Raw genomic sequence first — 24,494 nt, forward strand, 5'->3', positions numbered from 1 at the left:
CTTGCATAAGGGGTTTGGACAGTATAGGGATGAGCATCAGTAGAAAGTCGTGTACAGCGGGGCTGCGGAAGGGGGGGAGGCATGCAGTTAGCAAGTTCAGAAGAGCAGTCAGCATGAAAATATCGATAGAAGATAGAAAGAGAAGCAACATAGCGGCGGAATTTAAGGTTAATGCAAAAAAAATCACTTAATAAAAAAAATTGATTTAAATAAAAAAAATCTGATTTAAATAAAATAAATCGATTTTTATATTTTTTTTAAATTATGATCTTTTCCATCCATGATATATATATATATATATATATATATATATATATATATATATATATATATATATATATATATATATATATATATATATATATATATATATATATATATATATATATATATATATATATATATATATATATATATATATATATATATATATATATATATATATATATATATATATATATATATATATATATATATATATATATATATATATATATATATATATATCATGAGGAAGATGTTTTTAAATGTCTGTGACTTGTTTTGTTTGTCCATACATGGCACACTAAGCAGAGGTGTTACCCTCCCAAAAGCTATCCTCAATAACTCTTCCCATCCTTAAACATGCGCACAACTAGTGAGATCTCACTAACCAGGCAGCTTCTAGTTTGTGTTCATGTTCTCTCTTCATCCCTCTTATTGTTATATCTTTTAGCTTCTGTCCTTACATGTGCTAAATTGCTCACCCATATCCTTACTACCCTAGCTGCCTTTCCTTTTCCCCATGACTATACCACCTAATATAAGTGTGGCTAATGAAAGCTTTACAAAACATTCTGGGGACTGGGTCATGGTGGATGGTGAAGTGACCATATAATTAGAAGCAAATATTTATTTATTACCAGTGTTCTTTGTGACACTATGACATTATCCCAACACAACATAGCACACAAAAACGATGACATTCACTGGCTTAGAATCGTCTTTCAAAATACTGTAATGATAACCCAAATAAAAAAATCAAGAAAATTAGTAATTAAATTGGGAATATACAGCAGTATTTAGTATGTTCATTTAAGTAAGGCTGATGAATATTTGTGTGCAAATATTTACAAGTGTATGTCTCTTCCTGATACATAAGCACTTCATGTATGAAGTAACTAGAAAATTCTTGATCCTTACCTCTTAGCTGTGCATTGCTGATCAACAAACATAAAAACTTGTTCGTTTGGCTAAATAATAATAATAATAAAAAAAAACCATACATTGACATAAGCACACACACACACACACACACACACACACACACATACAAGGCAGTGCTGATAAAGTATAATTTTCACACAACACGGTAGAAAATTAATAATTTGTGAAAATACATTTTTCTGCTCAGCACAGCCATATCCAACATGTCCAAAAACTTGATGCTAACCTATTAACTAAGAAAAAGGGCCCTTTACTCTCCTTATTGAGGCGATGCTTACAGTGTTAGAAGAATGGTTATAAAATCCAACTCTGTAGGTGATAATTATCATATGTCTTCTGTGTATGTTAACAATTAACTATAAAACATGAACTAATGCCCAAATGCCAAAAAGTGTAAAGCAAAGGTAATTTCTGCTAACTGTGAACAACTCTGGCATAACATTATGATGATGTACATTAGTCTTTGGTTATAACAAATTTCTTTGTAATATCATTTCCAAAGCTTGCCAACAAAAATGGCTCTTAAGCTCAGTGATACTCCATTCCTGTGTGTGTGCTGACATGTTTGGTATTATGCAGAGAATACAACATTTTCCTGTAAATTAATGTAAATTATCCTAAGTACTACATGATACTAATCACAGTGACAAGTACCAGAATAACCCTTAAAAATTTGTTCTTAGAAATGGCAAAATCAAAATTCAAATCACACAAATTAATACATTTACTCAGTGATTAGTAAAAATTCCTGCATGGTGGGAAAACTGAAAGCTTCAGAAGAGCACTGAACTATTTAGGAACTTGTTCCAGCACAGATCAGCATCAACAGCATAGTGCTTAACAATGTGAAAGATGGACACTTCCCAACTGCTGCTTTAGGCTCCTGAGATCAGCGACACAATCATCCTAGGGAAGGAAATAGTCACATTTAGAGAATATTATGAGTATAAAGTTCATGAGTTCATAAGGGGTCCCACATGGGAAGACAAAGATAGTATTCATGGAAAGTACAACTGTCGTAGGTGGATACTGACCCATAGAGATAGTAGAAGAATGCAAGGAGGTAGAAGGCAAGCTTGACCCATCCCTCACGCTGGCATTGACTCAACACCTCATGGTTCATGATGCTGGTGGGGTCGTACAGCCCTGGCCCGCTCATCACTGGACGGTTGCGGTACCTGCCAAGGTGTTCACACACAACTTGATCAACATTACAAAAGTTTGGTACAAAACAATAAGATACATTCTTACATAACACTAATGGTACATGATAAAAAAATACAAATATTTCCATATTTCAAGGTATTTAAGTCTGATATATGATAGGGGCAGTAAATGGAAGGCTGCTAAGCAAGATTCAAATTATAAGATATAAGAATAAATACATGACTGATTGAGATGTAACCAAAAAGTAGTAACATTCACTGTGAAATACAGTGTCTGGTAATCTTGAAGAGCCAATATAATTCACTGGTTCACAGAGGTAAGGTTATTTTACCAATGGCTTTAATTCTATCTACACAATGGTACAGGGAGCAGCAAGCAGACAAATGTTCAAACATAATGCATCTTGATTTCAGCTCATGGAATATAACAGCAGGAGTTTGAAGTTGCCTTACATGGCTTTGTTGCCTAAATTAAGTGTAACCCCCGTGATGATAATTTGGATTAGTGAACCTTGGGTGTGGAAGATAAATGAAAAATCACTACAAAGTTCAATGCAATGCATGATGAGGACACCAAACTTTTCACAGCTGTACCTTTGGATGTGGTAGAGAATGAGTGGCAGGTTTACTAACAAAGAGAACCATTCCCCAGCGGCCAGGAACAGCAGGTTGAAGAACAGGTGCAGGGCATACTCAGGCAACACCAGCTGGCCATACACATACACAAGTATTACTTATAGTTTTGCTGAGAAACGATCTTGAAGTTCTACATGGTGATGTAAGAGAAGGTATGCTGTACAGGGTATACTGAATTGAGAATTTTTTTCAACTTTCTCCCTAACATCATGTTACTTACTCTGTACACATGGTTCTCATTATCTGTGGGGATTAGGGTTTTGGAAAACTACATAATAAAAATTAGCATATAAAGAATATTATAATGGCACTGATGACAGAGGAATGTATATATTATTCATTACAATGTAAAATGCAAATCAGCAAACTTTTCCACATCAGTACTGCATTAATGCAACACTACAAACAACAGTAATAGTACAAAAAATAGAAAAAAATATACATTTGACCCTCACTATTTGCAGGGGATGCATACTGAATGCTCCTCAAATAAGGTGAATCAATAAGTAAACTGAACCTACCACCAAAGCACTATTTACATGGGTTATTTCCATTACCAACAGACCCTCCATGAGCCTAGTACCTGAATCTTGAGGTACATTTAAGTAATACTTAAAAAAAAAAAAAAATAAATAAATAAAAAATAAAAAAAAATAAAAAAAATCCAGGTACCAATACAGTGGGGTGTACAACAATGAACTACTGTATTTGTTGATGTTGAAGACGCACTTTTCCTCAAAATAAGAAAAAAAATTCAGCATGTATTTTGGACACTGAATGTGGCATCATTACCTATAGGCTAAGTTTACATGAAGTATGCAAATCAGACAAGATATTTTTGAAATGTTGTGATGGTGTAGCAGACCCTACTCGCCCTGGCAGTGTCTTGTGATAACGAGGAGACACTTGCGGCAGCCACTGTTATTCTTTTGGTACTGGTGTTGGTCTTGGTGTGGGAGTTGCTGACTCCAAGGTGCCATTTGTATCAGCACCCTTTAGTTCATTTTTTTTTTTTTTTTTTTTTTTACATCTACGCCTATAGTGCCAGTAGGCTTGCTTGAGGGGCCTGGATGGCAGTCGGCCCCAGCCCGTATTGGCGCAGGCAAGTGTTTATAGTGGCGCCATCTCCTCTTATTAATTTTGCAGTAAAACAAGTAATCCATACAGTATATTCCAATGGTAGTATGAGGTTTAAGCACTCACTTCCACTACCAAGTCTTGGTCTTGGTCATTAGCCGGGTGCCGCTCGTCAAGATGAACTGACTCACCTTATTTGAGGAGCGTGGTAAACAAACTTCCAGAGTGAGTAGGTCACCTTTCATATGGTGCTGTTGTTATAATATGGTATATATATTGTATGATATATATATTACAATATGGTGCTGGCCCATAGTATATGGTGGAAATGTAGCTACTGCAAATCATGAAATAACCAACAAAACATCTTTGTAAAATTGGTGAAGGTCAAGATGTCTTTTCCAAAAATATAACAGTTGAAAATGGAGTGTGTATTTGATGCCGGCAAATGCAGTAAATGTATCTAGAATTTCAGCCAGGGCAGTGCCTGACGGTGGTCCAGCCTGAGGTAGACAGAACCCAGCTCCTAGAATACTCATGGGTTACATACCCACACACATACACAACTTCACTCCCATTCTCTCTCCTCTCTTTCAGCCCCCTTCCCCTCCCTCTCATTCTCATACTCCCTTGCAATCTCTCTCCTTTCCTCTCTCTCTCACCTACGTACTCTCACTTCCATTTATAGCTAGGCAGGCTAATCACTGCACTATGGAGGCATATAACTAAGTACAGTGATAAATGTAAATTTATCTTTCTGATCCTCTTAGCAATCACCCTTCAACAAAAGGAATCATAAGAGTATCTTTGACCACAATCTATGATTAAGGGAATCCAAAAACTTTGTGTGTGTGCCTATCATACCCCACTGTGAAGTAAAAAAGAAATCTGGAAGTAATATTCGAGTAAGAAATTTTGAGGGAACTTAATGAGTCAAATTACAAAGGTGAAAATGAAATATATTGAACACTTGGTAAGGCATAATAAAATAATGATGGAGTACATGTCAGTCAGAGGCAGGTTGGCAACACTCACCGGGTTGAGACTGTTGCACTGGTCGATGGGATTTTTGTAGTCTGTTTTCAGCTCATCAAATGCAATAATCTGTAAAGACAGAATGTTGTTATGAAAAATAACAGTAAAGATAAATATGTTCAGTACTTTCCAAGAAAATACAAAAAATTCTTTTCTGCTCTCAATTCTTGGTACTTTGGGGCTATATATCCACATTTATTCTTATCAAACCTTACACTTCAATCCTTACTTTCCTTCTATCTTCATTCTGAAATTTAGCATTTTTAAGTAGTAACTGCACACTTTTAAATAATAAATTATATAATTTGCCAATTTTATTGTTTTCCTCACAACGTTAAAAACCGCATTTCATTCGGATATATGAGCTTTACGGGGGTATCTGGCATATTTTGATCGCCAAGGTGGGAAGATACTCTTCAGTATCGTCACAGCTGGGAAGAAAGACGGAGAGTCATTTGCTCTTATGTTTGCCTAATTTCCAAGCCATTCTTTTTTCACTTTAATTTTCTCCATTACGTCTAACATGGGCAAGTCAAAGAAGCAGATAAGAAGGGAGGAGTTTGCCAGGAAGGCTATTCAGGCACGCTGAGCATAAGCAAGACTGCCAAGCTGGAAAGGAGGGAACACGCCATATTCCCACTTCTGCCTCTGCTACATATTTCCCTCCCACTGCTACATCTCTTCCTGCTACCACTACATCTGTTCTTACCTCTACTATGTCTATTCCTGCCTATTCCTAGATTAAGTAATTTTAGTTTTCAATAAATATGTACAAGTTTAAATGAATTTGAACAATTGCTAGCGGGCAGTGGCCCAACTCTTCCAGGAGCGGTAGAGTCCACCTTCCTCATTGTCTTGAGGGCTCATGCTTATTTCTCCTTATTTATGTAATGCCAGAATTTTTCTCATTGCTATACTCCCACACGGCCACCATGTAACGAAACACATGAGAAATTAATCCAGACAAGGAAAGGTTTTACCGGCACTGGGGATCGAACCTGCAACCAGCAAGATGGGAGAGCCACTCCTTAACCACTTTGCCAAAGAGGTACCCCACTTGCAGAGTGAGTTATGGGAGGCTCATCCATTAGGCAAGTCGCTGCACTACATGGCTCCCCATTCCTATTTAGATTAATTTCTGTGTTAAGATTTTCCATTTTCTATGAACTTTGGAGAGCATGGGCCATCACTCTACCAGTTACCCACTCAGGGTGACACAACAGAATCACAGGAGAGGATCCCACCGCTGCCACCAGTGAAACGTCAGAATTTTTCTCTTTACTACACTCCCACACGAACAAGGCGTGTAACGAAACACATGAGAAATCAATCAAGACAAGGAAAATTTTTCCCAGCGCCGGGGATCGAGCCCGCGACCAGTGAGACGGGAGAGCCACTCCTTAACCATTCGGCCAAAGAGGTACCCCACTCACAGAGGGAGTTATGGGAGGCTCGCCCATCAGGCAAGTCGCTGCACTACATTTACGTAGTGAAGACAAAACTTTTGTTTCTGACGAGTCTTGTTTAGTTTGCTTTAACTTTGCTATGTCAGCTTCACCAATATCACTAGCTTTTGGAAGGGAGAAAGGGAACCAAAAATACTATAGTGATTAGCAAGAAAAACAAATCAAATTCATTTGAAACCATAATAACTACAAGCAAAAAAGTCCCGTCATCGGAACTGGAGGATGACCTATGATGACATAACACCGCTGCCCCTCGGGTGTGCTCCCGGCCTGGCCACCTGGAGGGCCGGTGGCCGAGGCACCCCGGGCAGGTGACCCGCCGCCGCCAGGACCACCGGCCGCTGCCACGCCACGCTGGTGTGCCATTACTCCAGGACACGCTGACACCCAGGCGTGGCAAGGCACACACAGCACAGCACTCACGTGGAAAATGGCGAAGAAAATGAGGAAGGCATCCACGATGAGCGCCACAATGTATGACAGCGCCGCGAAGGTGAACGCCATGTTTATGTTTGTGTACCTGAGGCCGAGGCGGGCCAGGCGGCGGGCGGCTGTCGTACCTCAGGGCCTTTTACTGGACCATATCAGAGCACAATAAACGGTGATATATTGTACTTATAGATTACTCATACAATATATAAAGAATTCAAAATATCTCCATGTAAAGGAAAAAGTTATTGCAGCTGTTGTGTAGATGTTTATCTATAGTCATTGCAGGACTGAATTATTCTGGAAATTTCTAACACTTTACAATATTAACATTAAATATTTTTTTCAAACCTGATAATATATGTGAAAATTATTGCAAGCATACTGTTATACCTTTTTATCGGTCAGGGAAAATTATCATTTTTAGAGGTAATTATCGTACATTATACAGGCGAGTAGAGTCCCATGATAGAGTACCGACCAAGGAGACTCTTTGGTACCGACATAGGCGGCACTAATCCATGGGCGGCACTGTGTATAAGTTTGGTGGGCGCCATATTTGGCCAGTGGAGCACCGCGCCAACTTTGAACTGAGGTAATAATAACAATTTTTTTTTTTTTTGGAAGCAGATTTGGCTGCTTTTCAATATAGCAATATCTTGCTGCTTAACAGGAGAGGGGATACAAAGTATATAAATTTCCTGCAAGCCCACTGAAGAGTTGTGGTAACAAAGTCAGTCGCCTTGGAAGGAAACCAACTCGTTGGTCAGGCACGAAAGTGACTCGAGCAACCTCGCAATGAACTAATAGGGTCTAGGCTTTTTGTTGCCAGCCTTTCCATGTTTCCATTTTCTCCTCTTCCTCATCTTCTTCCTCTTTCTCCTCCTCTTCTTTCTTCCTTTCTCTTCCTCCTTTTCTTCTGAGTAATCAGCGTAAGTTTAATGGTTACTATAGTTAAGAATATAGGTAGTTGAGACTGATTTGAGTGAAACAATCACGTGTTGGCCACGTTGAAGTCTTTGTGTGAATGACAAATGCAGTCGACCTTGTTTTCATTGGATTAGAAAAATGATTGATTGATTGATTGATTGATTGATAGTTTATTGTTGCAAGTAAAACAACAAAGGAGAAGGGAGGAGCATGCCATCCCGACCCCTAGGCAGTACAGAGTGTGATTATACAACTAAGGATACATGTGTAAGTAGCACCAGGAAACTAAAAAGATACAATGGTAGGGGACAAGTGCTAAAAAAATAAAATAAAGGCCTTGATTTAGTCAAGGAAGTAGACATAAGGGACTGTACATATGGACTACAATCTAGAGGCAAATGCAGGATACTCACTAAGCACAGCTGAAAGAACATTATTGTTAATGAACCAGCCCACCAGCCCAGGCAGGTCCCAGTGGCCCTGTGGGCGGTAGGCACTAATAGCAGAACATTGCAGGACATAGTGTTTGAGCGTGTGACCCCCTGGCCTGGCACACAAGCGGCAAGGTTTGCTGCCTGGTGGTAATTTAGGTAATTGCATGTGTACCTACTCAGGAATATTATCAGTATTTACATTTTAATTCCTTTTTCTGTTAACTAACCTCAACATGTGTTTTTGTTTTTCTACAATGGAGATTTTTATTTTTTGTAATGCATTGTCAGGGGTTTGTCTGCAAGACAGCCATTCCCCTTTGTTGTATTTTACAACAATAAATATTTCAATTCAATTCAATTCTACCCCGCATGCCTGTGGTGAGCCGTTACAGAGGCTGATTGTAGGTATCATCGTGAGCATCAGCAAACCCGACCCTCAGCGAGACCTTCGAGCCTTCCGAGGTAGGTCATTGACTCTTGACACTGGCCTTATCAGCAGGAGGCTCCGAGGGGCGACCAGCCGGACCGCGAGAGGCTGTGGTGGTGGTGGTGCCGGTGCAGGGAGCAGCCTCAGGGACTCTGCCAGGAAGCCCCAGCCTGCCGCCGCCCCGCCCCCCTTGTGTGGCTGGCTGCCGCACACACTAGTTTGTTGTCAGGCAGCGAGGAGGTCATGGATGGGGTCAGTGGATTATGACAGCAGTTGGTGGTTTAAATTTGCATTACGTACCCTTCCATATCGTCTCCAACTTAACCCGGTAGCAGCGGGGATCATGTTTCTTAATGGTCCCTCTAAGCGAGAAAAATGAGTAAAAATCATCACTTACACAAACCATTTCATTTTTTCATGTCAAAGCATTTGTGATCAGTTTATGCATCATCTGTTTTGGGGGGTTTATATCATGGCACAAATTTGGCCCGTCGCTGCTACACGGTGAAGCCACAGATTTGGTCCGTCGCTGCTACCGGGTTAATCAACTCCGGAGAGCCATAGGAAAGAATGCAGATATCAAAACAAGGGATAATATCAACAAGAGGGTAGCCACTATATACATATACATTAAAAAATTTAAATCCATTAAGATCCCTCTCTAAAAAAATCAACCTGGCTTTCTTTTAACCCGGTAGCAGCGACGGGGCAAATTTGTGGCTTTACCGCGTACCAGCGACGGGCCAAATTTTTGCCTTGACATAACCCTCAAATAATAGAGGATGCATAAACTGATCACAAATGCGTTGATTTGTTATATAATGATTTGTGTGAGTGATGATTTTTTTCTCATTAATTCACTTAGAAGGGCCTTTAAGAAACATGATCCCCACAGCTACCGGGTTAATCAATCTTGAGCAAAGTTCCTAGTCTTCCATGCTTGTGTCCTAGTTGCTACTTTGATATAAATGATAGGAAATGAAACAACACAAAGAATTTATTAGCTGGCCATTATTTATTATTTTTTTAAGATTTTTAATGTGAGATCCTACATTTTATTTTCCCAAACCAATGGTCTGTTTAAATACCCCCCCCTGCCCCCCCCACAAAAAAATTCAGTGAGTTATATAATTTTTTTTTTCAACCATGGTACTAGCTAGACTTTTTAAAGAATGAAATGGGCTTTGACCAATGCAATTTTCACCACCAGTCTGTGGTCGGTGCAATGCAGCCACATTGTTGGAGGCCTGAATTTACTTATTTATATCTCGTTCTTAATTAAACATCTAGTGCACAAGTTGTTTGCCATTTTTTGAACCAGTCAGTCAATGAGAAATTTTGTAATTATGTTTGTTGCAGGTGTGAGGCTGAGACAAAATATGTTTCATGGGGTGTTGAGTGAGCCATCCACCACAGAGGAAGGTCGGAAGGAGAACATCAAGCGCGCCACAAAACTGAAACATGATGAGAAAAATCCATGTGTTAAGGTGACAATATAATGATTTTTAGGTCAGGCTGTCCTATTCACAGGGGCAATAGTGTTATATTGTTGGTTACAGTCATCATGAAGTAATTAACGACTACATAAATGACCTTATAAGTATTAGCATTAAACTTTTCTATATGCGTGAACTACTGGCGGCATAAGTAGCAATTGTAAAACAAAGCCTTTTGGTAATTCTTTTGATTTTTCAGGAACATGAAATGTCTTTCAAGTGTTTAGAAGACAATTCATATGATCGAAACTCTTGTGGTGAATACTTTGAAAATTACAAGAGGTGTAAGGACTTTTGGGTAAGCCTCTCAGTGTTTGTATTCCCATCTTGGATATCAGAGCAGGAAGGTTTTAAACAAGTCCAGTGCCTTAGTATTAGTGAGAATGTGTCAAGGTCTACAGTACAAAATAATAAGTCAGATGGTGGAGATAGAGATGAAGAGTTAAATTACACTTTTCACATCATTCAGAACTTGAACAGAATGATATTGTTGCCACTTTTTTGTCATTGTTTTTTTGCATGTATGGCTTCCTTTCTTTGCACATAGAGAATGACACGTAAAAGTGAAAGAAATCTCTGTAAAAGTTGCTTCAGGAATATTTGCTGACCACCATTTCCTCAACACTTCATCTCATTAAGTATCTCTACAGCTCTGATGACAACAGCACTAATTTGTGGCTTGACAGGGCAACCTTCGCTTAGAGAGGCGGAGGGCTGGCATAGTACCTAACTTGCCTCCACCTGAGGAGCGTGAGCAAATCAAGGCAGAGTACTTGGATCGCCAGAGGCAGAAATACCAGCAGCGGCAGCAGCAGCAACAACAATAGCAGTAGGAGCAGCAGGGGTTTCTTGTTAGCAGCAATGTAAGCCTCTACTTGTTGGGTTTGGTCTTGAAGACAAAGCTTCAATTAGTGGATATTGAATTAAATTACACTTTTCACATCATTTAGGTTTGATGTTTGGTTAAGAAAATTGCTGCTCTGCATAATTTTACTGGTTAAAATAACATTATTTTAAATTGAGACATAAGAATATGTCCTTGATTCTAGATCCAGTGTACAGAGTAGAAGGAAACAAAACAACAAACCCCAGACTTTTTGTCGTAGTGCTGCAAACCTGCCAGTGAGTACAACAAAATGAGTGTGCAGAAAATCATACTTGCATCAACCTTAATGGCACTTGTGGCTGTTGTGGTGGTCAAGGTTTATCCTAATTACCCAAGTGGCAGGCTGGGGGTTCTCTTCTACCACTGCACCAGGTGAGTTAGGTGTGACTGGTTACAAGATGTGTTACAGCCATTTTTAACCTTGGATATATGGTTACACAAATGTGCATCAGTGTGTGTGTGTGTGTGTGTGTATTTATTTATTTATTTATTTATTTATTTGTATTTACTTGTTTGTGGTTTACAGGGCTTGAGCTAAGCATGGATAGTCCTGTCTCCTTGTCTATATTTGTCCAACCTCTCCTTCATTTGATGGACACTCCCTGCCTCCACAATCTCCTCCTTTAGACCATTCCACTCATCTACACTTCTGTGTGGGAAACTGTACTTTTCATCCTTCAGACATGTTCCCTTTTTCAACTTCTTACTGTGACCTCTCGGCCCCCTTCTCCCCTCTGTCACAACCGGGTCGCTTCCATCTAATTTGTCCAGCCCACTAGTAAATATACTGTATTTGACGGCTTACAAGACGCACTTTTATTCCCCCCCAAAATGTCCCTGAAAATCAGCCTGCATCTTATAAGGCCAAGGTTCAGCTTTGGGTCACTGGGTAGTGAAGTTTTAGTGCAGCAATGGCACTTAGATTAAACTGCAAACCTCTCCACAAACATAAACAAGGTGGCTTTGTGTTGAAATCCATTTCCCACTGCTTAATCCATCCATGTATCTCTCTTAAGTCATTTTGAAGCCTCTCACAATCTTCTTTTTCCTTAAACTTTTTCAGAAGCTTGGCATCACCTACAAACATACTCATATAGCTTGACACTTTTTCTGGCATCTCATTACTCAAAATTGGGTGAGAATCAAGCAAACATATCACTCCCACATATTGTTGGGCAAGGTCAGTGGTCTCATGCACACAATGTTACGAGGTGAACCTTTTTTTTTCACATAAACACCACACCACAGTGGAATCTACTCCCATTTAGTGTACCATAGACCTAGACAATTAGAGCTTGCTGCTGAGCTCAAAATCAGGTTGAAATTCGAATGATGTTCCAGAACATCACCGTGGCTGATCCCATCACACTCGGGACATTTAGAATGTCACCCGTCCTTGAAGGGTTAACTTAAACTCCCTGACATCACTCATCCTTAGGATTAAATCCCTGACTTCACTTCCCCTTTTCAGTAATAGATCTGTATTGTCTGATTCCTGTGAGTCATTCATAAGTTTATTGAACTTATTTTAACATCCTAATCAACATAAATGATCTAACCTAATGCATACATAATATACAGAATATTTCTGGCACCACACTTGCAATCTTGAACGGAAATGAATACACTCAACTTCATGATTTAAGGGCTGGGTGATGCACAGTGTAGGTTCAGGCATTTGAGCTTCATCTGTGGTGTATTGGTAACAAGGGTAATACTGTTCTGTAATGCTTAATGACTTAAGCTCTTCAGAGAGGTAGGAACTCATTTTCTATTGTTTGGTTTGGCAGTTCTCATGCGGACAGGAAGGAGTTTAAGGCCACCAAGACTGGAGTGGGAGAGTTGCCACTGAGTCAGGACAGTAGGGTTGACATCCTCATACATGGATACACAGAGTCATCCTTCCGCTCATGGGTCCTGAACCTTACTGACGGTGAGATGCTACTGTATTGGTGTTTGTGCTCCGTGTTTTGTGAACACAAAGCCTGCCAAGGCCAATCCCTACAGCTACTGGTTATAGAGGTGAAAATATCTCACAATACATCTTAAACTTTAGAGCAAGGGAACTTGTGTGTGACTTGGCCACAACCTAGTACATATAAGAGACAAGGAGGATAGTTCACCAAGCAATGTTTTATCCACAGTGCGTGTCACCTGCAACTCCCGACCTACATGTAAACACAGTGTTGAGTGGTCTCCAGATAGTTCACTGCACTAATCTGTATAATATGACCATTCCTGCAGTCTTTTCCTCTCCCTACTTACCACTCAAATGCCATGTTTTCATGAGGGTGCATGGGTGGAGTCATAGACTGTGTGTAATGCATCGTGGGTAATAGAATGTTTGGTTAACTATCCTCACTTTTTTATTTTTTTATTCTTTTTATTTTACATCTCTGCCTATAGCACCAGTAGGCTTTCTTCAAGGGCCTGGTGGTCAGCCCAAGCCTGTCATGGCACAGGCAATTTTTATAGTGATGCCAGCTATGCTTGGCTCATGCTGCCCCCCTGAACTCATTCTTGATTCACTTGGACTGTTTCTTCTCGAGTCCGGGTTGATGGGTGGTCTTCTGGACAGCATGTGGGTAGTCTTGGGCCACTTGGCGGTGACTGAAAAATCCCAGGTAGTAGCATGGGGATTCGAACCGATGTTATCCATGGCGTGGTGAATGCTGGGCCCGCACGCTAACCACTCAGCCACCGCCTACCCAATCACTGTTGTCTCTTAGTGGTCATTGGCAAGTAACCCATATGGTTTATTTTCAATTTCTGTGATTTAATGTGGCATTTGTGCTTTTGTGTGATATTTTTGCCTATATAACCAGTGATTCTTAAGAGTTGGCCTTGATGAGCTTGATGATGGGCTGATGGAAATGTGAGAGCCGGGCACAAGGGGCCAGATTGGACCTTGAGTCAGGGGCCCATGATGGGGAGCAACGCTGCTTTATGTTGCCCGGTGTTGTGTACCATTCTGTTATTTACAGTATTTGATGTTCATATGCACATATTATGTAATGACATGTTTCTTCATAACATATACTGTTTGTGAGTGTCAGTAAGTTTATCTGAGCAGTGCAATAGGTTTGTTCACATTTATATGTGGCAATGTTTATATGAGGACAGAGTGAGGTTAAGAGTGAAGGAGGGAGTTGTAATACATATATCCCTCTGATGTGCCGAAGATCTGAGGAGATGACAAACGACGGCCAGACATGTTGACGGGTTTACAGAAACGCGATAATTGAGGACAATGACCTGCAAGGCGTGGGGTGTGCTTGCACAGGTGCAACACGAGTCTAGTCACTCTAGCGAATTGTCCGCTTAAGATATTGTTCCTACATACCGCCTGTATGTCCACTCCAAAAACTAGCCTCCTAGGCCACTCCATTAGGCTGCCACAACACTCAGTAGTAGGTGATGCATCATGTGCATCATTGGTCCCTTGATCTTTTTTTCATCGGTGCATCACGTGTGTTGCTGGGGTCCACAGGGTTCATCAGGTTGAAGGATAATAACATTGTTCATTTTATCATTGATGTTTCTCCTTTTTATCTTTGTTTCTTACTTGTTTTCTGTTGATACAGGTAACTCTCGATTTACGCGAGTATTGTGTCCTTGAAGAGGTCGCGTAAATCAAAAACAATGTAAATCAAACAAGAGGTAGGTTTCTATCGAAAAATAAATATTCACTTCATTTAGTGGAGAGAGAGAGAGAGAGAGAGAGAGAGAGAGAGAGAGAGAGAGAGAGAGAGAGAGAGAGAGAGAGAGAGAGAGAGAGAGAGAGAAATAGATAATATCCGTATCACCGAGATATCCACTCAGGCACTTCGTTTCAGCCTCACTCGTGTGAGGAAGAAATGAGGGACACCATGAGCGACTGGCTAGTATTGGTACCGGTACCGAGCAGTCTGGTACCGGTACTGGTACTTGTACCTTCCTACCCCTATTGTTGAGTAGCGTGGCAGCGTGGGTACTGTATTGTTGTTCAAGTGGCGCGCGGAAAGAACTGAGCTCAGCTGTGAGGCCGCAGCGCCGTGTGAGTCCAGTTGCGTGAGACATGTTGTAGACACTCCATAAAATATCGCGTAGAAGTGAAAAAACGTGTAAATTAAACATTTACATGGATTTTGGACCCCGTGTTATTTCAAAAATGCATAAACCAAACATGTGTAAATCGAGAGTTACCTGTAAAGGCCTTCTTATGCATTTTTTTCCTATAATATTTAATTTCTTGGATATATGATATGTTACAAATGAGTAAGTCATTGTATTGTTTGTATTTTAATTCTTAACTTTTGTAAATTTGTAAATATTTTAAGTAGCATTCATTGTTCTTTTCCATGTTGTGACATACTGCAGTATCACAAAACTTTACATTTTGTAGCATCAGCATCAGAGCCACAAATAGCAAGTTTTTATTTTTCATTGATTCAGACCTCAAAAAAAGTGGAGTGGCATTAGTTTTATTTACAAATTGAAAGTATTTGAACTACTCTTTTGTTAATAGATTGACACTTTTAGGAACAGCCTTTTCTGAGTATCTAAAAATAGTCAGCTAGAAACTACAAGGCTGTTATAACTGATTTGAGCCTGTTCCCCTCAGCTCTTTTGGTAGCAGAGCCTGGCAGCATTGTGATCCTGGTGGACTACTGGGACCTGGTCACCATTTCTCGACCTTACATGATGGCCAATGTGAGGAAGATCGCAGATGTCACCGCCCACCTGATTGACCTGCTTGTCCAGGAGAGAGGGATACAGTGGGTGTCCCAACTCATTGTGTATGCTGGCAGATGGCACCAGTGTGGTCTGTTGTCTTGTGTCTAAGGTGCCTCTGTGATTTGACTTTTCTTTAGCATCACATCTGAATACAGATTTTCCTCTATTTTTTTTTTTTTTTTGTGGGGTTACTGGAGTATCCTACATTTCACTTTTTTTTTTTTTTTTTTTTTTTTTTTTTTGCTGCCTGATGGTCGGCCCAAGGCTTCTTCTAGGTGGGGCCTGATGGTCCGCCCAGCCCGTTCTGGCGCAGGCGAGTGTTTATAGTGGCGCCATCTTGCATTGGCTCATGCTGCCCCCAGGAAGTCGTTCTTGATTCGCTTGGACGGCTTCCTCTAGAGTCCGGGTTGATGGGTGGTCTTCAGGACAGCATGTGGGTAGTTTTAAGCCACTCGGCGGTGACTGAAAAATCCGAGGTGGTAGCGTGGGGATTTGAACCCGCGTCGTCCATCAGGCGGTGAATGTGGACCCAGTACGCTACCAGTTCAGCCACCGCCTACCCATACTTGGTTACATTTTGTTTGTGCTTGCAGCATTTACCAGTTGTCCTTCAAAATGATGGGCAAATAGCACCTAAAAGTAATGCACAAATAAGTGCAAAATGTATCGATGAATTTATAAGTTTTTTTAATTGTGTCCAAACATCTTTTTTCATAATAAGTTGTCTTGAAAAGTGCACTCATCAGTATCCTTTGAAATACTTTGATTAAATCACCACAGTCTGTGTCTTGCCAAGAATGTCGATTAAGCTTCTTTAACCCTTAACCCTTTCCTTGCGTGCGGTGTGGATGCGACTATCCCCTCAGGCGCAGTCGGGGAGCCCAATGGGGGGGTCTCTTTTAACCTCTGTATCTCAAAAACTATTCATCACAGCTAAAAACCAAAAACACTATTGGAAAGAGGAGGTCCAGATCTATAGGAGTCGGTTATGTATGCCTCTCTTGCGAACGTACATGCACGTTCAGGGAGTGTTGAATGTTAACACTTACATCGGTGCGTGCGGGATGATCAGCCGCATTGAGGGAACTGCGGACATCTTTTCTCCAGATTCTGGCAAGGGAGTATTGCCAACTGCAATATTTGCAACTATTTGGTCAAAGAATCAGTCAGGTGATAGGTGAAGCTATGCAAAAATGCTGCTATATTGGGCAAGAACATCCACCAGTTACTCGTCCGTACATTTGCCGCGCTGGGCTGATATGATTTTCCACCAAATTTAGTGAACAATCCACTCAATTGGCAATCCTGTGTTGTGAGAATTAGTGTTGGAACACTCTCATACGCGGGAGATTTGAGTGCGGGTGGAGGTCGCAGCGAGCGTTTAGCGCCACCAGCAAATACGCCTAACACCTGCTGCAAGCGTTTAGCAATGAAAGGGTTAAAGGCAAGGTGACATACCTGTACGTCATGAGTGGGATGGGCTCAAAGGTTGAGTACCGTATGTGGACATCATTAGAGTTTTGGCCCGATAGCAAGGTCTGACGTTAAGTGTTCTGTAGCCTCCAGCCTAGAATCATATCGTTCTTGTTGGGAGGGTCCTCTGGCAAAAGATGTTGAGTAATGCAGAGTAGAGTCATCGGCATACAAGTGAATAGGACGGTTTGCTTTGGAATGATCATCAATGAACAACAGTAAAAGTCCTTTAATCTGGAATGCAGGGGGTCACAAACTTTTCAGATTAGCAGACTTTCTGGATTACCAGGATGGGACCTTAAAAATTTCAAAACACCATTCCCAGATGTTTACCACACTCAGTTTGGCAATCTCCAATATTCAGTACATGCCCCAGATTTTTCCCACACAGCATCACATCTAAGAGATTAGCTACAACAAGTTATTTGAAGACTTGCAATACATGTTTAACAAAGGACGCACTATAGGCAGCACGAAGTGTCCACCATTTTCTTTTCAACCCAAGGGGCTTAAACATGTCATACAATGTGAATTCAATTTCCATATTTGGCATGGTAATTTGTAGATTTCTCATTTTTGGCTATTGCAAGAAATAGCACAATTACTAAGTTTTAAAATGACATCTAAATGAAGATTCTGTGATGAAAAGTAACTTTTCTATGAGCATTAGAAGTAAAACATCTTTTTGCAACTGTGAAATTCCTGCCAGTTCAGGTCATGAAAAAGGTGCAATTTTCATGGATGGCCTTGACGGGAAAGGATTTCATTCTGCTGTTATGTTCGTATCTTTTTAACTTCCACTATTTTCATGTGAATTGCTCTTCTGAATTTGCTAACTGCATGTCTCCACCCTTCCCAAGGCCTTGCTGTACAAGACTTTCTACTCTAGCTAACCCTTATGTTATCCAAGTCTCATATGCAAGAGTTAACTGGTATCTTCATTCTTCCATCCCTTTGCTGGCAAACTCTGAAACAGCCTTTCTCATTCTGTATTGCCTCCTGCCTACGACAAACGTTTTCAAGAGGGTGTCAAGACACCTCTCCAACCAAAACCAATCCCTCCCTTTTGACCAAGCAAACTATTTTTTCACTAGAGTAACGATTAGTGGGCTTTATTGCTGTTGTTGTTCTTTTGCCCTTCAGCTGCTTTCATTACTGTAATAAAAAGCAGATCAGCTTCAACACTTGCCAATCCCATGACTTTAGGATACTGACAGCGGCCAACTTTAGTCTTGTGTTTTCGATTTGCTGAGTGGGCATGCAAAGTGTCTGTTTTGGTCCTGCTGTCAAACATCCTATCAAGAGACTTTGATTTGTGATGTCATTTGGGGACGACCAAAATGTGTGTCTTATTTACTGACCACTGCTAGTAGCAATCTGTGTGCTCATTTGACCCCTGGCTAACCACCTTATGTCCTAGGCACTGTCTCTGATTTGTAATATGCTTGCATAAAATGACAGGTAATTATTTGATATTTAAAAACAAGTGTTCTATCCACTGACAAATACAGTAATGAGGGCACTGAACTTGAACAGCAAAATACAGTTTTAGGATAACTTCTACACTTTTGTTACTAATGCATCTAGAAATAGAAATTAGATTGCATTACCTGTACTTGAAAATTTTACTCTGAAGTGACCTCAGTAGACTTTTGCTCACACCCAGAATAACTTTTCTGCTTTTTCAGACTTGAGAGGATTCACATGTTGGGATTCAGCTTAGGAGGTCGGATTTGTGGCCTTGTTGGTGACAGAGTCAAGTCAGGACTAATTGGGAGGATCACAGGTGAGTGTTGATATCTCTTTCATTAAGGTTGCCAACCACTCCCCTCCTTGATATGGTTGCTCAAATTACATAAGACTTGGCATCACCTCCGATAGCATTTAACACAGACTTTTGATAAATTTACCTGAACCTAGTAAATTGACCTTACTTTAAATGCCTAGCAATCATATTCTTCCACCTGGAATTGAGCCAGATCTATTCCGCTACTCACTCAAATCATCAATAGAAAATATTAGCATCTTACTGATTAACTTCCCTGGATATCTGACATCTAGATTCCCAGAAGTGCATGCTAATACCCCTCACTTGCCCCCAAATTTGCTCTGGCAACAGAGCAGGAGTCAGGAGGCCTAGTGTGGACATCGGTGTAGCTAGAGTTGTGGATCAAAGTCAACGACTCAGTAAACCTTCCATATCACTTGGCAACGTGGCTCATGCAATGTTGCCGCCTGACGGATCTTGGCAAGTAGATCTCACTCTCGCGCCCTGCACAGCCATGCAAAAGAGAGAGAGAGGTAGCGACCCTCTCTTAGGAGAGTATAGGAGTGACGTGGCACCAGCGTGGTCTCGTGGGGAATCCCTGAGTTGCGCCCAAGGTCTCAAGATAAAATTGCTAGACTATACCCAGAAGCTGACCCTGCTCTGAATGGTTTCATTAAGAGTAACCCCTAGTGGAGGGGGCCCACAGAGTTTGTGGCTTGAGCAAGTCAATAGATCTGTTGTGAGGTACTTAGGTTGGGAAGGGGGCCTGCATGGTGACTTGAAAAATGGTCCTCCATATATTGTTTCTTTATTTGCAATATTTTCCAAAAATAGTTATGCATTCCACCACCAGTAACCACTGGTGGGTTAGACTAAATTTAAGTTTTTGTCATTCTTGTTATGTGGGCAGGAATTGATGCCTCCTATCCATGGCTGCCCCCAAAGACCAATAATGAGTTTCTGGATGCTGGCGATGCTGCTCTGGTGGTCAACCTGCGAACTTCCGTCATTGGGTCACACTCCCCGCCTGGTCACATTGATTTCATCGTCAATGGAGGACTCGCCCAACCAGGTTGCAGCAAGTGGTACTTTCCTGATACAGGTGAGGTATAAGTCCTGATTGTGCTAGTGCTTAGACCAATTATATTGAAATAGAAAAGTTAATTCCTAAAGAATATTCAGATGTCAAATTACAGCCCCCCCAAGTCTGTCACATGATATAACAAATATTATATATAATGAATAGATGAATGGTGCCTGCCAAGAGTGGCAAGATATTAACATCTCAAGGATGGAGTATAGCAGTATTACAGCAGCTCGGTTGCTATTGCTCTGTTGGAGTATTTTAAGCACCCCCCTTTTTTTTTTTAGCAGCCTATAGCACCAGTAGGTTTTCACGATTGGGCCTGTTGGTCAGCCCCATCCCATTGATGGCACAGGCAAGTAGTTCATAATGGTGCCATTCTTGCTTGGCTTATTCTGCCCACTGGGAGAGAGAGAGAGAGAGAGAGAGAGAGAGAGAGAGAGAGAGAGAGAGAGAGAGAGAGAGAGAGAGAGAGAGAGAGAGAGAATAAATTTAGCCTGGTATACTTCAGTTATACAGGTGTGTAACCACTACCGTGCTGTGTGGATCCTGGTGGAGGCTCTGAGGCGTGGTGGCAGCGTATTTCCGGCCTGCAGGTGTGACAGCTGGGAGAGCTTTGTAGACCATTCCTGTGCCTGTGATGTCATCAATCATTTTGTTCTCAACACAAACACAAGGTGAGTAATGTGACAACTTACCTCACATAAGTCCTCCTAAGATTTGAATGATCACGGTATTTTCCATCAGATAAGGTGAATGATTCATAAAAGGAGGACCCTCAAAATTTCCATTGAAAATGTGGGTCTGAAAGGTATATTATCTGCTTAACTTTCAAATCTTGGGTCATTGGTAGCTTACAGCTCCATTGTCTCTACTCTTTTTATCACTCAAATCGATATTACAGGCATCACTTACATGATGAACTGGTTACATTCCTGGAAAATGTTAGTTAAGAGAAATTTTGTTGTAGGAATTCATCATAACATAAGTTAAAAAGAGTTTGGTTCCAGAACCCTGATTCTCCCCACATCCACCTATATTAACCCCTTTTTTGCTCAGTCTGAGAAAAAATGCAAGACTCTTTCACCCTTCTCTTCTGTCTTACCTGACATGGCTTAGGAAAGTTTGGAAACTGCCTAAAAGAAGGTAAACAAAAATAAAAATTCATTCTTCAGTCAATCACAGCTCTTTAGTGCACCTGGCAGCTATGCTGGGACCGAGAAAATGCGCCAGTGTGGCCTAACACATTGGAGGCAAATTTGCCAAAACCTTATAGGACAGAGCTAAATAGTTGTACTGCATGCTGATATTTAGGGTTGTTGGGTGAGTACCCGCAAAGCAGGTGATTAACTCGCATGGGTTACTTCTTTGATGCAACCTTGCAATGGATGAGAGCGTCAAATGAAAAATTGTTTGAGTAAAAATGTCTTAGAAAAGCCTCAATTTTAACATACTAAAAGAGTTTTTTGCTACCTCCACTATTTCTATGAGTGCCTGGTAAAGGGTTAACACAGGTTGCGTTTATGATCCAGTGTTTATATTTAACTTTCATATTTTTATCATCTTATTTTATAAAGAAGCATTCATTAGTAAATAATTTGCATGGTATAATAAACTTAACACCTTAAGCTGAAAAAGAAAAAGGCATAGACTTCATGGTGATATATATTTGTAAGAAGTTTATGTAAATTACACTACACTTTATAGTATGTTTAGATAATGACTAATGCTACTTAGGATATTTTGTGCAGCTTTATGAATGTATACATTGTTCTTTCCTTAGGATTGGCCTAATCATCCGTGGGCAGATTGTAAAGGTTTTGAGTGGCGTCGTGAAAATTTCTTATCAGCTCCGTTTGTGCATTTTGGGGTAAATCCATGAGTGTGAATTCGTGAAGGTGTTCTTGCCGAAGTACTGGACATGTAGGGGCTCTGTTACAAAGAATACACCTAAGTATCCACAAACAATGGAAGCACGCAGGTTAACTAAGGAAGCAACTAGATACGCTACATTCCACCTCCAATTAGCTGATCCGCTTATGCCCTTATATATATATATATATATATATATATATATATATATATATATATATATATATATATATATATATATATATATATATATCTCTCTCTCTCTCTCTCTCTCTATATATATATATATATATCGGCACTCTTCACGGCATGTGTAATAATACAGCGGGCCTTGTGGTCTCCTAACTAACTGCAGTAACCTTTAACACCACCATATTGCCCACGACCCCACAGCAGTACCAGAATGCATTTAGTCCTTTACTGAACCCTGACACAATGGATTTGGTTGCATCTATGTTCAGTAAAGGCATTCTGGGCCCGTTGTGGAGTCGTGGTTAATGTGGTGATATTAAAGGTTACTGAAGTTAGTTAGGAAGCCACAAGTCCCTCTATATTATTCCACATACCTTGGTGGTCCCCTAAGGAGCACCATAAGGGAGACAAACAGCCAATTATACAGAGAGAGAGAGAGAGAGAGAGAGAGAGAGAGAGAGAGAGAGAGAGAGAGAGAGAGAGAGAGAGAGAGAGAGAGAGAGAGAGAGAGAGAGAGAGAGAGAATAAGTGAATTAGGTGGTTGTGGGGGTGGAGTGTGTGGAGGAAGGGGTGTTGTAAACAAGGATTCTGGTGTGTTCTCTAGACTCTGTGAGGGTAGGGGTGCAGCACTGCTGGTGTGGTATTAGAAAACAAAACTAAATAGTAGTGCAGCACGAGTATTTATAATCTTACGCCGGTTGAATTTTCATAATTTTCTATTGATTTTTTTGAATCTTCTAAATTTTTGGCCAGCAAAGATTTTTGCTGGATACTTGTGGTTTTCAAATACTCAAGGGCCAGATACAAACTGTACTGTACTATAATAACCGTGTCATAAAGCATCTTCAAGTTTTCATGAAAACTCACAGCCCCTTAATTTCAGACCAACATCATCACCATTGACTGGCCTCTTTCCTTGCCATTTCATGCAGTTGTTAACAGTGCCTTGCTGTCCCAAGTATTACACTACATTAATGCATTTTATAGCTTAAACAGTAATATTTATTTATTTATATTTTCAGTTCTCATGGGAAATTCTATTTCTCAACAAATGCAGAGCCTCCATATTCCAGGACACTGGAAGAAAGGAATTAGTGCCTGTGTTGCCTAGTTTGTACATAGAAAGTGGTGGGTTTTCTCAGATATACTTAGCAAATACTTTATGGTATGGTGATATACATTGAATGCTTTGATAATGTTTACAACACTTGAGGTTCAATGATTAGGTGTTCCACTCACAATCACTGTAAGGTATCATTAAATCATTTAATAGCTATTCATATAACAGTTATGAATGTACCATTTTGGGAATAAAAATGTATATATACACATTCTTGCTTTCCTAACCGTTTTGATGAAACATTTGCTGTTGCACTAGACATATCACAAGTCTTTGATAGGGTCTGGCACAAATCTTTGCTTTCCTAACTACCCTCCACCGGTTTCTATTCTTCTCTCTGTATCTTTATCTCCAGTTTCCTCTCTGACCGATCTATCACTGCTGTAGTAGACGATCACTGTTCTTCCCCTAAACCTATCAATAGTGGTGTCCCACAGGGCTCTGTGCTATCTCCCACTCTCTGTTGTTCATTGATGATGATCTTTCCAAAACGAACTGTCCTATCCATTCTTACGCCGATGACTTTACTCTGCATTACTCAACTTCTTTTGATAGAAGGCCAACCCAACAGGAACTACACTCGACCCTCGATTTAACGAACCACAAAATCTCAACGGACACCGGCTTTAGAAACGTCAAAACCCTAAACAGAAGGCCATCGGGCCGTGTCGTGAGGCTGCGCTGCACAAATTACACCCACACCCACACCCACACCCACTGCTTCATGGCCTCTAGCTCCGCCCACTTTTCGGCAGCTGGACAGGACGCATCGTATAGTGTGTGTCCACCTTTATGGGGAATATTAAAAACCGTCGACATCATGCGCTTGGCCACCCATCCGGGCGCACGCGTGCAGACAGCCCCGGCCGTGTACTGGGCCTGGCCTCGAACAGCATCCCCATCAGGGCCCTCGCGTGTGGCTGTGTTTATTATAAGTTTGGGCTTCTCAATTTGTCAATTCCCATCCTCCACATGTTGCACGGGACGCCTTTCTTTTCTTCCATCTCTTCTTTTTCAAAAAGAAGAGATGGAAGAAAAGAAAGAAGTCTTGTGCAACATGTGGAAAACAGGAATTAGCAAA

General features: G+C 40.6%; 2 protein-coding genes across 3 annotated transcripts; one reads left to right on the plus strand and one right to left on the minus strand.

The window, feature by feature from the left end:
* Positions 1–877: 877 nt before the first annotated feature.
* LOC126981041 (protein cornichon-like) lies at positions 878–7,175 on the minus strand. The gene is made up of 5 exons (XM_050831682.1): positions 7,010–7,175; positions 5,121–5,189; positions 2,967–3,079; positions 2,241–2,384; positions 878–2,112 (listed from the first exon to the last, which is right to left on the minus strand). Exons 1-5 carry the CDS (start codon positions 7,088–7,090, stop codon positions 2,082–2,084), a joined length of 438 nt encoding a protein of 145 aa, XP_050687639.1. The 5' UTR covers positions 7,091–7,175; the 3' UTR covers positions 878–2,081.
* A 3,841-nt stretch (positions 7,176–11,016) lies between these two features.
* Positions 11,017–23,622, plus strand: LOC126981043 (lipase member H-like). Of its 2 annotated transcripts, XM_050831686.1 has the most exons (9): positions 11,017–11,165; positions 11,352–11,560; positions 12,979–13,121; positions 15,792–15,945; positions 19,066–19,163; positions 20,056–20,247; positions 20,741–20,906; positions 21,289–21,375; positions 23,316–23,622. In XM_050831686.1, exons 2-9 carry the CDS (start codon positions 11,439–11,441, stop codon positions 23,386–23,388), a joined length of 1,035 nt encoding a protein of 344 aa, XP_050687643.1. In that variant the 5' UTR covers positions 11,017–11,165; positions 11,352–11,438; the 3' UTR covers positions 23,389–23,622. The 2 variants fall into 2 exon arrangements, with proteins under 2 accessions (XP_050687643.1, XP_050687644.1); XM_050831687.1 differs by lacking the exon at positions 21,289–21,375.
* Positions 23,623–24,494: the final 872 nt, after the last annotated feature.

The sequence above is a fragment of the Eriocheir sinensis genome, chromosome 46, assembly GCF_024679095.1.
Source record: "Eriocheir sinensis breed Jianghai 21 chromosome 46, ASM2467909v1, whole genome shotgun sequence".
Classification (NCBI taxonomy): Eukaryota; Metazoa; Arthropoda; class Malacostraca; order Decapoda; family Varunidae; genus Eriocheir; species Eriocheir sinensis.